The following is a 17,211-nucleotide window of genomic DNA, read 5'->3' as shown; positions in this document are numbered from 1 at the left end:
ACAGCAACCTGGCCCCCGGCTCAAAAGGGTTGCCTACCCCTGCTCTATTAAATAGCCCTGCTGGCCTCCCCCAGTCTCTTTCCCAAGTGACAATCTCCTCCATTTAGTTTGAGCCTTGGACCTTGAGTGCAGATACTTGCATCACAAATTGCTAGTATAGAGCCCTGATCTGGATCAGGGCTTAATTATGATGCCTGCCTGTAAATTTGATTTAATAAATAAAATAAAAATAAATTCCATTGAAATAAATTAGATTCTCTTTTGTGGGCAAATTGTAGGTGCTGGGTGGGGGGGCTGGCAGAATCAAGATTGAAGGTTAAACTCTATATTAGGACCCCCTGTTGATTGTTAGTATGAGATACTATATGTGTACAGACAAGGCAATCCCTCCCTTCTCTTTTCTTCCCAGCTTCAAGTCCCACTGTCTCTTGCCTCCACTAACTCTTTCTTTCTTTCTTTTTCATTGTTTCTGGGAGACACATGTGCAGTATTTTCATTTTCTAATCATGTAGGCCCTTATCAGAAACATGACATTTTGCAGATGACCTGACTCCTGTTTTTGTTTGTTTGTTTAAAAATGTGAAATAATAGTAATAATAATAATAAGGATTTGATAAGTATCAAGGGAGGTCCCCATGGGCCTAATGGTGACCATGGGTATTGTGTTGGGGATCCCTAGTCTTACAGAAAATTAGTTTGCACCTGATGTGTGTCAGAATACAAGTATAATGTCATGATGTGCACATACTCCATAACATTATTTTGTTAATATATATATTTTTACATGATTAGTGAAAATGTTTACAATATAACAGAATAGCATGAATCTAAACATGATAGTTATTTTACTATGGAGAAGCAGACCAGCTTCTAACGTTCAGGTAATTTGTGTGTTCAAGCAAATTAGAATCGGTTTCTGTTGATGTGAAGATGGGAATATTTGGACAGGTTTGTATTTGGCTGAACTGAGAAACTTTTAAAGAATGCCTTGGGATGCTATATTATTTGAATATATTTTAGATATTTTTATCTTCTTTTTTATTTTATTGTAGTAGTTTAATGTTATTTTAATGTATTATTTTTGTATTTTTTAAATTTTATTGTTTTAAATGTTGTAAGGCACCCTGAGTCCCAGTCCTGGGATAAGGGGGGATATAAATAAATATAACAAATAAATAAATAAACTTAGTAGCCAGTCTTTATTTTTATTATTTTTATTTTTTTGGCAAGCTGTAAAGTGCTGTCCAATCATAACACCACTGTAGTCCAACAATAAAAATGACATTAGTTTAGAAATTGAATTAATAGAATGAGACTCTGGGCTGGAGCAGATGGGCAGGAAAAAGCAGCTAAGTTAATCTTTTCCCAGAAGTGGGTTGAAACCCTTCTGTCTGCACGACCCACTCCCATGGTGGGCCGAATACCTGTGGGCAGACTGCACAGCACGGCATCAAGCTGCACTGCTGGGTAATTTTTTTGGTTGCCTGCTCAGCATGCATGCACACTGCTACACAAACACACTGCCTGCGACCTCCAAGTATCTCCCACATCAACCCAGATGCCATCCCATTGCATGGCCACCTCTTTCATGGGCCACACGGTCGCACATGGAATGCTCTGCACTAGTGTATTGGTATGCAAGTGAGACATTGGCAAAGCACAATCATGGAGGCTCCAAATACATGCCTTCTGCACTCCACTTCACCCCATGCCCCCCTTTGGACTATGATTTGTGTAATTGCATCCTTTGGCATTTTTGCATTTTTACTTTTTACTTTTTATTTTTTGCTTTACTGCAGCCCCACACTGGTGGGGCTGCTATTTATATGCAGGCATGAAAATGTGCATTTTCAGGGCTAAGACAGAGTATCCCAGTTTCTTTTTGTTCTGGTTTTTAGCCCCGGAGCACGGCTTTGTTTCAGTCCCCCCCCCCTTTGGAGGCACATGTCGTATAAACACCCACCTTCAAAGTGGCTGGAAGCTGCTTTGTTTTGCCCATCTGTTTCACCCCTATGTTAATAAAATGAAAGCTGTTTTAAAATATTTGGTTTCATTTTGGTTTGGTTTCTTAAACAGGTGTTTTGATCCATTATTATATACCATTTTACATAAAGACATCTTCAGTTTGCTTCTATAAAGAAAATTACAGCATTTTTGTCCTAGAACAATTGTTAGAAATCCACTTTATACTAAGGGACAAAAATCAAGCAAGGGAGAGAAAAAAAAGTCAACAGTTTTCCAAAATATTCACGAAAGTATTATTATTGAATTAATACATTATAATAGGATAAAAGCAATGGGACGGAACAAGCATATTCAAATGTTTTTGAGGCCCAAGGAAATAGATTCACTGTGCTACTTCCAAATCAATCTGGCTTAATCCAAGACTGATTAATAGATCCTGCCTCTAGTATTTTTCTGCTCACCTTCTGATAAATGTATTAACTTGTTTTGTTGAAAATAAGTGGTTGAATGTTCACGATATTACCTCACCTCTACTCACTAAAAGAAAAGTTGTTGTAGTACTAGTCGTTATCATAATTAGAAATAGAAATTCTAGCTCTTTTGAACATCTTTTAATTTTGAATCTGTCTCTTGAATTGTTTTCTCTTAACCATTGATTTATACCTCTTGCTGTAAGTCTTGTATTAAGACTTGGATTACTTAGTATAATGAACACGTTTCTCAAAAGCTGCCTGCATTAATTATGTTTACTTTATTCCATTTTGTGGGGGGGTTTGTTAATAGGAGCTGAGAGAAACCTACAACACACAGCAGTTAGCTCTTGAACAGCTTCACAGGATCAAACAAGAAAAAGTCCAAGAACTAGAAAGAAAAAGAAATGAGCTTGTACAGAAAAAAAGAATGGAGGATGAGGCTGCACGGTAATATAATGAAATATTAAGGATTTAAAATAATCCCATTTTACGTTCTTGGGAGGTTGTCTTGGTGCCCATACGATACTGCAGGCTTTCCTCTCTTCTGGGAATCCATAAAATTCAACATTCTCTCATTTGTTGGATGCTGGGAAGTACAGTATACACCAGTGTTCCTCAGATGGAGGAAATATTTATCAGCTATTCTACTGAGTTAATAGGGTGGATTTTTTGAAAAAGACAAAAAAGACAAGAAAACTGGTAGGAATCCATCAGGACTTGGGATTTGCTGGTTGTTCAATTCATGGTAATCCAGGGGTTGTCCATACAGGCCAAAAGGCCCCTCCCCCCTCCCCCTGGCCCTTCATCATCCTGTTTAGATATTGCAGGCCAAAATCTGATCTCCAGGATCATGCTGAATCCTATCAGATCAGACATGGATCTTGTGGATCTGGCCCAATCCTGGAGTAAACAGCTTTTACTTTGGGTCAATTTGACCCCTACTTTGCCCCCTGGTTTGCTACAGAGTCTCCTGGAAACTCTATGCCAAACCCTTGCTGTTTAAACAGCCTCCTGTGCGCCTTTCTTTCCTTCTTCATCTCTCCTACTGAGAAGCCCCCTGACCAGAAACAGTGACGTTTCCACATCAGACATGGCAATGGGAGGGGGGGGGTTTTCTGTAGGAACAATAGCACAACAAAGTAAAGAGCTTGCACCGACTGTGGGTCCCAGGGTGGTTCAGGGACAGGTGTGTAACCCCCTGCCTGTCCCTGCACCAACCCGAGGATCAACCTGGATGAGCACCTAGGCTAGAATAGCATGTGCCAGCACCCCTGTGGCTGAAACATCTCCAGGATCCCCTGTCTTCAGCGTTCCTACTCAGGTCCTGCAGGCTTAGACCCCTGACCTCCCTGATTAAGTCTAATCATCTGGCATGTGGTCTCCCTTTCTTTCTACTGTCCTCTACCTTTCCCAGCATCATTGTCTTTTCTAATGAATCATTCCTTCTCATGCGGTGGCCACAGTACGACATTCTTCCTATCTGTTTTTTTCACTGTCCAGCATACATGCATACATGGGGAATACAATGGCTTAGACTTATCCTCACTTTAGTTTTCAGAAATGTCTTATCATTTTGGGATCTTGTCCTGTTCTTTCATGCCCTTCCCAGTCTTAGTCTTTTCTTCCAGTAGGCTCTAGATGACATTCATGGGTCTCTTCCCCCCACTTTTGCTAGGACGCCATTGTGGTGACCTATTTCATGTTGTGGAGCAGTGGCAGAAGGAGGCAACTGGTTCTGTGTACCTGTTTTGTTAAAATTTGACTAATGAGCCTTCAGAGCCAGTTCATAAGAGAAGGGGTGGCTTGAAAAATTGCCTGTGCTGCTCAAAGATTTTCCAGGCTACATCTCCTTTTCTGCTTTTGTTCTACCACTCTCTTTCCTCCTTGCACATAACAATTCCTGTAGAGATATAGGATCTGAACTATTCTCCTTGCAGTGAATCTACAAAGTACTTGTGGAAAGTCTTTACTATCCAGTCATGTTTTTTAGCTTTGGTATCATAAAATTAAACTTTGATTTATTGACACTGTTTTCTCTACTTTTTTTTTTAAGAAAAGCAAAACGGGAAAAGGAGAACTTGTGGCAGGAGAATATCCGGAAGGAAGAAGAAGAGAGAAGAAAGCGATTACAGGAAGAGCGCATTCAGGAAAAACTTCATGAGGAAAAACAAAAAGCTGAGGAGGTAGCTGCACAACAGAGAGAGGCCCAGCAGCAAAAACTGACAGAAGACCAGCCTGAAGTGGGGAAAAAGAACAAGGAAGCAGAAATTCTACAAGATTCAGAACAACATAGACAGAAGCAAAAAGAAGAAGAAAGAAGAAGACAGGAGAAGACTGCAAAGGAAGCTGAGGAAAGGCTCAAGCAGTTTGATGAAGAGAAGAAAAGAAAAGATTCAGTCAATCTACAAGAGTCAGAAAAAACTATTTTTCAATCAAACCTACATGAAAAAAATGTAGACACCCTTAAACAGACAAAGAGTCAAGCCCTTAAGTCACCATTTAGGCATGAAGGTATCACATTTATGTTTTTGTGTGGATTTGGTTACTTTGAAACTGTCCACAATCCTGCGTTTAAGCCACCTGATAGAGCCTTCATCAAATGGATTTCTACTCCTGCAATTGGAGTTTTGGAAATGGAGAAAGAGTAGTCCAAATTGTTCCCCCTCCCCTCCGCTTCTCCAGTGATATCCTATTCGTGAATAGAATGGCTCCTTCCACTCACCCTGCTAAGATCCAAGCCACTGAATTTTAGTAGCTGCCTATATTATGTCTTTCATTGCTTCTAATTAATTAATACGTACCAAATATACTTGCCTGTAAGTCTAAAAATTTATGCCTACAAACTGACCTCAAAATTTCAGGCTGACTTATTTATGGGTCTGTATGTAATGTGATAGCAGCTCTTTCAGATTTCCCCATGCAGTGGGAAGATAATTTCTATGTCCCTTGCACCAAGCAGGAGTCCTGAGTGATTAATTGCTTTTAAACAAACAGAGACCCTCTCTCGACCGTGCTGGCCATGGCTGTCTGGGTGAAGGCTGAAGCCAAAGGTGAAACAAACAGCCTCAATTAGAGTCTCTCTTGCCGCACACGCACATACACACACTGAAGGAGCCTTCAAGTTTACTCTACTTATCCTCGGGTCATGGCAAAATCCATAATTTTGGCCCCAAACCCTGACGTCGACTTATACATGGAGGTCTGTTTATAGTCAAGTATATATGGTGGGTACTGTTCAGAAGTGCAAGCACACTGCACTGATGTCTTCAGTCAATATTTAATATTAACCAGGCTTAAGAATGAGGCTAGTGCTGTGCACTTGTTCACATCCTTAAATATGTAACTGTTGCTTTACACACGCAGAGCATGCACAATTAGTATCCAATAATGATTCTTCCTTGACTTTTCAGGTCATGCTGTTAGTGCCTCTGAATCAGGGAAATTGGTTGGCTTTGTGAATTACAAGGCTTTATATCCATTTGAAGCAAGGAATCATGATGAGATCAGTTTTAATGCTGGAGATATAATTCAGGTATGAAATGGGTGATGGGATGATAGTTTCTGAATAATAAATAGGGTATTTATTTTAAAATGTAACTTTGGCACGTTACAGACCGCCCAAAACGGGCAGTCTCGCGCCGCTGCTGGTTGCTCCGTGAGAAAGCCGCAGCAGCTAAACCGTGCGGCTCCCTCGTGGAGCAAAAAGAAGCCCCAAAATGGCGCTTCTTTCTGCGGCACAGATATGATGCCACGAGGTGCCACATGCGCCACGCAACATGCTACGTAAAGATGGCGGCCCCCGTGTGGAACGGGTGCCGCCATTTTGTAAGGACTCAGTCCGTATTAGGGTTAGGGGCGCCAGTCCGTACTATAGGCCCGTTTGTAACGGGCCATAATTTCTTTTCCGCACTCTCTGAATTGACATAAACCAAAATTAAAAATTAAAATAACTTAATGTAAAAAAAACTAACATAATATTTGTCAACAAACATAACATTTCTCATTTAACTATATTTATTTTCTTTTTCTTCCTTTTTCCCAGGTTGCTGAAAAAACTGAAGGAGAACCTGGTTGGTTATATGGGAGCTTTCAAGGGCATTTTGGCTGGTTTCCAAATAATTATGTAGAAAAAATATCTGAAAAAGAAAAATCTGTTTCACCTGCTAAGAAAGCTTTACTTCCTCCATCAGTATCTTTACCAACTGCCTCAGTTCTTGTAGAGTAAGTGTAACTCAGTACTCCACTACTCCTCTGAACATAAATTATATTCAGTTTGCTGCATTTTGAGGGAATTCTTTGTATTTGCTTTGGCTAGGTCATTTTAAACATGAAATATTATTTGTATTGTATACTAGTTATGTGTATTTTCTATATTAAGAAGTATCGTAATGACTGTGATTCTCATCACTCACCTGCATATTGACAGAATTTGTGTTGTATTCAGTTTTGAAAGGACCTTTCTCTCACATGCACTGTGGTTAAAAGCTGGGTATTGATTTGAACTTTTTTAGGGAGTGGAGGGGCTATATACTCATGAAGCACAATCATGTGTGCAACATCTTCTGTGTATTTTGGAAGGTGTGTTGTATTACAATTACTTCAGCTGCTTTACACTGTAATTAAAACTGTTTTGATGTGGTGTGCCTTCAAGTCATTTCTGACTCATGGGAATCCAAAAGTGTATCTATCATGTGGTCCTTTGGGCAAGATTTATGTGGGAATGGTTGCTGTTGCTTACCTTGAGGCTAATAGAGTGTAATTTACTCCACATCCTGTGGAGTTATATGGTTGAATGAGAGGTTAGAACTTGGGCTTCCAGCTATTAAATTCATAAAATTGTACAGTCTAGAAATTGTAGATTTTGGGAAGGGATCCCAAAAGTCAGTTATCTAGTCCAACCCTAGCCAATGCAAGAATCCACAGCCATGGGATCCCTACATGGGCACCCAACCTGTGATTAAAAACTTCTTGCAAACAATCTACCACTTTCTGGGGTAGACTCTTCTATGTTTGAGCACCTCCGGCTGTTAGAAAGTTCTTCCTAATGTTTAGTCTCCTTTCTTGTAGGAAAGGTTCAGATTCAGGTCCCACTCTTTGGAGCAGCAAAAAACAGGCCTACCCCATCTTCCACCCTTTTTGATACTGAAAAATAACTTTTTATCTCTGTGTTTGTTTAAATGGCAGATCAACTTCACCGAGAAAACTAACAGAAGAAACTGATTACCAAAATATACCTTTCTCGAGCTTAAATGTTAACTCATGGCAAAAGAAATCTGCCTTTACTCGTACAGTATCTCCAGGATCTGTTTCTCCCATTCATGGACAGGTACGTTCTATGTTCTAATAGGTGGAAACCACTTTATGTTTCTTTATGCTGTTCACCTTGAAAAAAAGGTATGTTATAGGAAATCCATTGCTGGTTTTTCATATAAAGACTTATAATCTACTGTGCTGAAACTGGCTAACCACTATTTGTTTATGAAAAGGATTTCTTTTCTGCCCTTCTCACAATTTTTCAGGGCAGCTTACAGCAGAACTGTACCACTTTTTGTGGTTTTATTAGCTGTTGTTGCAAAATTTGCCAGAACTTTCTTTCTTTGAGTAAATGTGAAAAAACAGGTGAGAAAACATTACTTCTAGGCAGAAGCTAGGGTTCCCAGGAGTCCCATAATTGTAAGCCGCCCTGAGAGCCATTAGGGCTGAATAAATAAATAAATAAATAATCTAAATAAATATAAGTCTCCAGGACCTGATTAACTACATCCAAGAGTATTAAAAGAACTGGCAAATGTAATATCGGAGCCATTGGCAATAATTTTTGAGAACTCCTGGAGAAGAGAAGTCCCAGCAGACTGGAGGAGGGCAAACGTTGTCCCCATCTTCAAAAAGGGGAAAAAAGAGGATCCAAACAATTATCATCCAATTAGTCTGACATAAATACCAGGAAAGTTTCTGGAGCAGATCATTAAACAGAGAGTCTGAGAACATCTAGGAGGCAATTCCATAATCACAAAAAGTCAACACGGGTTTCAGAGAAACAAGTCATGCCAGACTGATCTGATCTCTTTTTTTTTTTTAATTACCAACTTGATAGATGAAGGGAATGCTGTAGATGTAGTATATTTTGATTTCAGTAAGGCCTTTGACAAGGTTACCCATGAATTCTTGCAAAAATGCTTGTAGAATGTGGGCTACAAGGCGACTGTTACATGGATTTCTAAATGGTTGACTGGCTGAACCCAAAGGGTGCTCAACAATGGCTCCTTTTCATCCTGGAGAGAAGTGACCAGTGGGGTCCCACCAGTGCTGTTCAACATCTTTATCAATGACTTGGATGACAGAATTGGAGGCATACTTATCAAATTTGCAGATGACACCAAATTAGAGGGAGTTGCTAATATCCCAGAAGACAGGATCAAATTTCAAAATGACCTGACTAGACTAGAAAGCTGAGCCAAAGCTAATAAAATGAAATTCAGTATGGAGAAATGTTAGGATGGAAAAATGAAATGCATAGATATAGGATGGGGGACACCTGGCTGAATGAGTCTACATGTGAAAGGGATCTGGGATCCAAGTAGACCACAAGTTGAATATGAGTCATCAGTATGATGTGGCAGCTAACAAGGCCAATGCGATTTTAGGCTGCATCAATAGAAGTATAGTGTCTAGATCAAGGGAAGTAATAGTGTCATTCTATTCTGCTTTGGTCAGGCCTCACCTGGAATACTGTGTCCAGTTCTGGGCACAATTCAAAAAGAATATTGAGAAATTGGAGCGTGTCCAAAGGAGGGCGACTAAAATGTTGAAAGGTCTGGAAACCATGTCCTATGAGGAACACCTTAGGGAGCTGGGGAAGTTTAGTCTGGAGCAGAGAAGGTTAAGAGGTGATATGATAGCCCTGCTTAAATACTTGAAGGGATGTTATACAGTATTGAGGATGGAGCAAGCTTGTTTTCTGCTGCTCTAGAGAACATGACATGGAGCATTGGATGCAAACTGCAGGAAAAGAGATTCCAGCTCAACATTAGGAGGAACTTCCTGACAGTAAGGGCTGTTCGACAGTGGAACAAACTCTCTCGGAGTGTAGTGGAGTCTCCTTCCTTGGAGGTCTTTAAGCAGAGGCTGGATGGCCATCTGCCAGGGATGCTTTGACTGAGGTTCCCTGCATGGCAGGGGGTTGGACTGGATTGCCCTTCTGGTCTCTTCCAACTCTATGATTCTATGATTTAGAAGTTAGAGAAGCACAGTCTTATGTGAATATTGTAGTATCTCTTGTTAAATTAGGACGGGAGTGTTAAGACAAAACCCTTTGGTATTAAGACAGACTTGCTAATAGCCACTTTCTAATTGTCGGTCCCATGCTGAAGCACCATGCAGCATGAAATTTTTCTGTCAATGCTATTTTGAAAACATAACAAGAAACAGAGTAGTCCCAAAAGAATGAAATAAAGAATGTAATCAACTTTCCTCATGCTGAAGGTAATTCAGGCCATTGTTTCAGATATAAACCATTCCTATTTTTAATCACAGTAATGTAGTCATTGCAGGACCTTTTGTTGTAAAATGCTATTTATGCATGCTGATCTCTATGGGGGAGGCGGAGAAAACCTGACACTGCTAGTAGAAACTGAACTAGTTTATCAATTGTGGTGCATATATACTGAATATCTAATTCACTATGTAATGTGGTGAGTCATTGATGTCCTGTAATCTAACTAAGAAAATCTGTATTCAGTGCAGGCCCTAAGTATAGTTGCTTGTATGTTTAAAAGTATCTAGTCTACATTTTTGTGCTATGTTATTTCTACTTTTAAAAAAAACACAAGAAAATTGCAGTGATTATTAGTACTGTTATGTAGCTTGACTTGTGCTTTATTGGTTGGTTGTTTCTAGGGTCAAGTCGTAGAAAATTTACAAGCTCAAGCACTTTGTTCCTGGACTGCAAAGAAAGATAATCACTTGAACTTTTCAAAAAATGACATAATTACAATATTGGAGCAGCAAGAAAATTGGTGGTTTGGAGAAGTAAATGGAGGAAGAGGATGGTTTCCCAAGTCCTATGTAAAGATCTTACCTGGAAATGAAAGTCAAAGGGAAGAGTAAGTAAGACTTTGGAAGTTTGGGAGTTAACACATTTTAAAAGTAGATCTGGAGAGTGTATAAGATAACTTGAACACTTAGACTGGTTCAGAGATGTGTATACACTGTTTTATTCAGCACAGTACATCTGGTGGCAGTTAGCGGTTGTCGTGGTGCTGTGGTCAGTTTGGAGATGCGAGGAGCCCAGGCATTCCCCAGTTCCCACCCTCTCCCTTTGCTATAGGGCTCAATAACACAATGAAAGAGTATTTTTCCTTTTCTACCTGCTTCCTGCAACCAGGGTTCAGGTAGGATCTGATTTTCTGAAGTGTACTGTTGAATCCTCAGGAGGCGGTACAGGTGAGCTTCGTGAGCGTCACAAGCAAGCACACACATAGATTTTTCTCCCCACCTGGCCTTAGCATTGACAGGAGCAGCTTGAATTCTTGTGCTGTCAGTTAATTTTAAGTTCCGCTCAAGGAGGCTATGTCCCAGTCTAGGAACATAGGGTATGCAAACTTCTTGCCCAAGGGAAGAGGCACCAGCAAGTCTCTGGGATCATAATAAAACAAATGGGTGATCTGATCCCAGTTTTCTAGCTCCTCTTCTGTCAGCTTTTCTTTTCTCAGTTTTTGTATCTAGCAGGAGTCTCACTGTGTCTATTGAGGCAACAAAAGAACTGCAAGACAGTGGAGGCACATAGTGGTCTCACTTGGTTTTTTTTCCTGACAAGTCTGCAGTATCAAGGAATCTTTAGATCCTTACCGCTTAATGTTCCCAGCATTGGGTCTTTATCTTAACAATGCTTGTGCTATGCCTATGGACACTCGAGTTGGACATACTTTGCCAGTAGGCCCCAAACTGATTTTTATTCCTTTCTCCTCTTCCATTGATCTCCAGGATCCACGGGAAGGACAAGAGGGTAGAAATAGAATTCACTGTAGTAGTTCCAGATGGGCCTGGTGCGCATGTTCTCTTATGCCAGCAATGTTGGAGGTTAATTATTTAGAAAGGACCCATAGTTCATTCTTGAACTATGGGTCCCTTCATTCTTCCAGCTGGCAGCTTGGAGCAATGACTTCAACAACTTGGATATTAGAGGAAGTTTGGCAGATCCTCTAACCCTTTAGGAAGAATTCCACTAACAGATTTACATAGGAGACACTTGAAGAGCATTTCCAGGAGACACCTGGAGGCAGCGGGAAGGATTCACAAACTTAGCACCCCAGGTGAAATTGGTTCTCAGTGGGTACAAGTGTTGAATTCCCCTACTATATACTTCATTTAATCTAAACTGTGGTTTCCTGGGCTTTGAAGCTAGCTTGTTTCAAAAATGGTAGTTAAATTAACCATAGATTGTTTTTTGGATAAAATGCTAAACTGTAGCGAATGTAAAATGAAAGTGGAAGGTTCCAATATCCTCCTCACATACACATTGGGGAGGAACTAGCATGTGAGCCTGGGGAGAGACTAGGATCATTGTCATAACAGTAAGGCAACGAACCGTGTTTGTTTTGTTTTTGTGACACTTGAACACATCCATTGTTTCTGTGGATTGGCTTTTGTAAGTTTTGAGTCACATATCACTGTATCTTGCAATGACCAAAATACTTTTTTTTTAAATGTACAGACCCGAAGCTGTTTATGCAGCTGTAAACAAGAAGCTTGCAACAACATCTTATACCTTAGGAGAGGGTAAGCACTATAATGTATTTATAGAATCTTTGTCTCAACTTCTTACATCTTTTGTTAATTTTTAATTGAGAATAATATGTGCAACACTTCAGGCTAATCATGTCAGAAAGAATGGTAGAAAAGCATTAATTACTGTATTGTATGGTCTTTGCTGTAGGTAAAAGGAATGTGTCATCCCAATCAAAACAAAGAGAGCTGCATAACACACACAACCAAACTTTTGCCAATTCCAGTTGAACCCTTTATTAGCTTTTGACAACCTTCATGCTTGACAATTGTTCACGATAGCTTGAGTAGGAAATAAAATTGCTTTAAAAAACAATTTCAGTTGTGTGGGTCTTAAGATATAGCACATGGAATCTGGTATATATTTCTGAGTATTAGTACATACTAAAATGTTAAACTTGCACTACAGAATACAAGATAGTGTTGTTTTGCATGGACTGTTAGCATATCTTGTTTTCCCCATATATTAAACTTCTTTGAGACTTATGAAAATATTGTCCTCTATTTAATTACACTAGACCAAAGAGGAAAGTTATAGATGATTATAAAGCAGTGGATTTGTGGTGTGGCATATGTGAAAGGAACATTTCCTTCTGAGTCTCCTGTATCCAAAATGCTTGGGACCAGAAGTGTTTTGAATTTGGGGTTGTTTTCCCCCAGATTTTGGAGTATTTACATAAACATAATGAGATGTTTCGGAGATGGGACCCAAGTCTAAATATGAAATTCATTTATGTTTCATATAATCCTTATATACATCGCTTGAAAGTAATTTTATACATTATTTTATAAAATAATGTTGTGCCTGAAATGAAGTTTGTCTAAATGTAACCATCAGAAAGCAAAGGTGTCACTTTGTCAGCCACCCATCTGGACAATTATGGATTTTGGAATATTTCAGATTTTGGAATTCCTGGTAAGGGAGAGTCAGCCTGTACAGTTGAAATATTTGACATTAAGATTTGCCTATGAACAAGATTTTCCCAAGAGAAAAAAAATGGGATAGTTGTTTTCTTTTGGTTTTGTTATTTCTCATGAAAATGCTGATGTGTCAGAGTTTGGCTATTTAAAAGGCAAGTCAGGGATAAATGTGTTGCAGTCTATACCTATAATCATGCGTAGCAATATTAAGTGATTAAAATTGTTTTTACTTTTTTAGAGTATATAGCATTGTATCCTTACACAAGTTCTGAACCTGGCGATTTAACATTCAATGAAGGTGAAGAAATTTTAGTCATTCAGAAAGATGGAGAATGGTGGACTGGAAGCATTGGTGATAGAACTGGCATCTTTCCATCCAACTATGTCAAACCAAAAGATCAGGATGTATGTCTTTCCTGCAGTTTTTTTTTTTTTTTTAGGGATAGGGAGGGTGGGTGTGGTACCCCAGAAACTGAGGCTCTGTTCCAGATACACTTGCTTGCAACACTAGACTGGGACATCTCTCCTTTGCTTCAGATGTTAGTACAATCACATTAGATAATACCACTTGTCATGCAGAGAATGATAGAGGATTTGTGCAGGGAAGATCTGTCTTCCCAAAAGTGAAAATTTCTGAGAAGAACCCTGAGGCTTCATACTGCTCCCCTTGACCTCTCCAGACTGCCTAGATTGCCCATTTTTTTCTGGCCAAAAAGATGAATTGCCTCCAGGAATGGTAATGTACCTTTAAGTATTTGATACAGAGAATCCTCACCTGTTTTTCAAAACCAGAGGGTTTTTTCCTTCATTTTCCTTAATCTGCCCCAGGAGCACAAAGGTGGCCTCCAGACCCAGTGAAGTTACCCATCCCAACTCCAGATCATTGTGTCAGAAAAAGCAAATATTAGTCACCTGACAAAATAAATCTTTGTTGAATATTCTCCAGTTAAATTATACCACTGCTGACAAAGATTTCCCCCTACTTTTTTTCTTGTAGAGTTCTGCTACTGTTAGCAAAACAGGGACATTAAATAAAAAACCTGGTGAGTATTGACGATTTCACTGTGTGTGTGTGTTTGTGTGTGTTTAGCAATGTTCAGTTTTTCACTGATACTTGTTTCATTTCAGAAATTGCTCAGGTTACCACAGCCTATACAGCATCAGGAACAGAACAACTGAGTCTGGCCCCAGGACAGCTGATACTAATTTTGAAAAAAAATTCTAGTGGATGGTGGCAGGGGGAATTGCAGGTAACAAAGAGAAAAAAATCTTACTCATTGGACAACATATTCAAAAACATTTTTATATTTCCACATGAAACATTTCTTTCTGGCTTTGTGTGGTAGTTTTATAGGGTAAAAGGGGGAAAGTCTTTTAAGAAAGAGCACATTGGCATTTTAAAATAACGTTTGGAAATGGTCTGTTGTTAATGTTCTTAACAAAAAAAACTTTTCAACCTCTTGGTTCAGCATCTTTCCTAACTTTAAATAGAGTAGCTTTCTGCATACCCTCCTTGTGTTCTGGTTTAGTTAACTTCAGGTTTGAAGGATTTATGTTTACTAGATCACCTTCAAGGTTTAACTGGATTAATTAACTAGACACAATGATCCCTACATATACTACATCTTTCAGATGTAGATTTTCCATTCAGTATCATTCTTCATTCAATGTCTGACTTCAAGATACTGTAGGAAGTTCACATTTCAAAGAGTTTATATTTTCTTATTAAATATCTTTTTAAAATATATATATCTGCATTAATTATTAAATATCTTTCACACTAAAAAAAACCCCAGAGTATCAAGTAACTTGTCTGCAGTTCATGGTATACCCACATTTCACAGTTATAGCAGTTTGATACCACTTTAATTGCCATGACTCTGTCCCATAGAATCTTGGGAGTTGTGGTTTGGTGGGATAATTAGAAGTCTAGTATACCCAAAGGCTGACACTTTGAAAGAACAATGCAATTAAAATCACAAAAAGAAAGCATAAAAAATAGAATTATGTTATTTGCAATATTAAAATAATAAAATGCAATTTTAAAGGCCTGTCTGAATAAAAAGGTTTTAGCCTGCAACTAGAAGGCCGACAAAGAGGAGGCCATTCTGGCCTCCTGAGAAGGGAGTTCCAGAGAGTAGAAGCAGCCACCAAGAAGGCCTTCTCTCTTGTGGAGCTGTTTCAAGTTAACAGCCTGGCTGCCACTCTTTGGACTAGCTGAAGTTTCTGAATACTCTTCAAAGACAGCCCCAAGTAGAGTGCATTGCTTGGGATGTACAGGGGTATAACTAAGACATGTACCACTGTGGCCAGAACCAGCATCTCAAGGATTGGGTGATGTTGGCACACAAGAGTTAAATGTTCAAAAGCACTCCTGGCCACTGCAGAAACCTGGGCCTCCAGGTTCAAAGCTGAGGCGAGGAATATCCCTAAACTGTGAACCTGCATCTTCAGGGGGAATATAACCCCATCTAACACACTGTTCCCTGATCTGCCTTCCAACTGACCAAGAGCATCTCTGTCTTGTCTAGATTAAGGTTTCAGTTTACTTGCCCCCATGAAGTCAATTGCTGATGACGGACACTGGTTTGGGATCAGGACAGCCTCCTCGGATTTGAGTGGGAAGGAATAGTAGAGTTGGGTGTCATCCTCATATTAATGGTACTGTATCCCAAATCTCTGGCCAACCTTTCCCAGTAGTTTGATGTATTTGTTAAATAGCACAGGGGATAAAACAGAACCCTGAGGGACTCCAAAGGCCAGGGGACAAACAGAAGTCTTCCAGGATCACTTTCTGGGTTTGGCTCTGTAAGGAGCAATGGAGCCACTGTAGAACAATGGCTCCAAGCCCCATCCCAAAGAGGCAACCCGGAAGGATACTATGGTTGATGCTCCTGAAAGCCACTGAGGTCCAAGAAGACCATCAGGGACACATCCCCTCTGTCCAGTTCCCTGCATAGATCATCCACCAAGATGACTAAAGTTATCTCTTTTCCATAGTCAGGCCTGAAACCAGATTGAAATGGATCTAGGGGTCAATCCATTTCATCCAGAAACCCCTAGCATTGGGAGACCACCACACACTGCAATACATTGCCCAATAATTATCATTGGACACTGGCTGATTATTACTATAGAATGATTCAGGGAGGGCTTTTTCATCAAAAGCCTCACAACTGCCTCCTTTAGGCAAGTTGGAACACTGCCTTGTTGAAGGGAGGCATTGACTATTGCCTTTACTCAGTCAGCCACCCCCCCTCTGCCCTGTTTGATAAGGCAGGAAGGACAAGGGTCTAGCACACATGTCATGGCTTTCACCTTTCTAAGGATTCTGTCCACATACTGATACTCCAGCCTAACAGCTATGTGTCTGAATACTAGTAATGAATGTACGGTAACTTTCTTTTAGTGTTTTAAAGAGCTGTAAATTCCGCTTCCAGGATTGTTTGCCATTTGATTGATGAGAGCTTAAAATTCTTTTTTGCAGGCTAGAGGGAAAAAAAGGCAAAAGGGATGGTTTCCTGCTACTCATGTGAAACTTTTGGGTCCAAGCAGTGAAAAGACTACTCTTGCAGCTCTCCCAGGTGGGTGTCTAAACACTTACTTACACTTTTCTTAGATTTAGGGGTAAAGTATATATTGAAGTACACATAGAGCCGTAAAGTACACATCCATGGACCTGTAGGACCTGAGCAGAACAGTTAAAGATGGGGGCAGCGTTGGAAGAGTCTCATTCACAGGGTCGCCATGATCTGAGGACAACTTGAGGACAGTTAACAACAGCACACACATATAGATTTATCCCAATAGCTACTACTAAAAAAAAGTTGGCAGTTTTGAGTGGAGAAATTGTAAGTGTCAGTACTTAATCTTTTCCTCCCCCATGGTTTCTTTCCTCTAAGTTATTTTAACAAGCTGCTTTTTCCCTAGTGGTCATAGAATCATAAAATTGGAAGAGACTGCAAGGGCCATCCAGTCCAACCCCCTGCCATGCAGGAAATCCAAATCAAAGCATCCCCAACAGATGGCCATCCAGCCTCTGTATGAAGACCTCCAGCCTCTGTTACCA

The 17,211-nt window shown here is 39.8% G+C and overlaps 1 protein-coding gene across 2 annotated transcripts in view; it reads left to right on the top strand.

Moving 5' to 3' along the window:
* The window catches only part of ITSN2 (intersectin 2), a 77,483-nt gene that overhangs the window by 14,888 nt on the left and 45,384 nt on the right, over nucleotides 1-17,211 (top strand). For both annotated transcript variants that reach the window (XM_042438044.1, XM_042438053.1), the window contains 11 exons: nucleotides 2,749-2,885; nucleotides 4,492-4,949; nucleotides 5,849-5,970; nucleotides 6,481-6,659; nucleotides 7,623-7,764; nucleotides 10,335-10,540; nucleotides 12,151-12,215; nucleotides 13,381-13,547; nucleotides 14,140-14,185; nucleotides 14,271-14,392; nucleotides 16,630-16,726. In XM_042438044.1, the coding sequence (XP_042293978.1) occupies nucleotides 2,749-2,885; nucleotides 4,492-4,949; nucleotides 5,849-5,970; nucleotides 6,481-6,659; nucleotides 7,623-7,764; nucleotides 10,335-10,540; nucleotides 12,151-12,215; nucleotides 13,381-13,547; nucleotides 14,140-14,185; nucleotides 14,271-14,392; nucleotides 16,630-16,726 (1,741 nt within the window). The remainder of the gene's footprint in view (nucleotides 1-2,748; nucleotides 2,886-4,491; nucleotides 4,950-5,848; nucleotides 5,971-6,480; nucleotides 6,660-7,622; nucleotides 7,765-10,334; nucleotides 10,541-12,150; nucleotides 12,216-13,380; nucleotides 13,548-14,139; nucleotides 14,186-14,270; nucleotides 14,393-16,629; nucleotides 16,727-17,211) is intronic.

This window comes from Sceloporus undulatus, chromosome 1, assembly GCF_019175285.1.
Source record: "Sceloporus undulatus isolate JIND9_A2432 ecotype Alabama chromosome 1, SceUnd_v1.1, whole genome shotgun sequence".
NCBI classification, from domain to species: domain Eukaryota; kingdom Metazoa; phylum Chordata; class Lepidosauria; order Squamata; family Phrynosomatidae; genus Sceloporus; species Sceloporus undulatus.
This window is presented reverse-complemented; position numbering and strand designations above follow the sequence as displayed.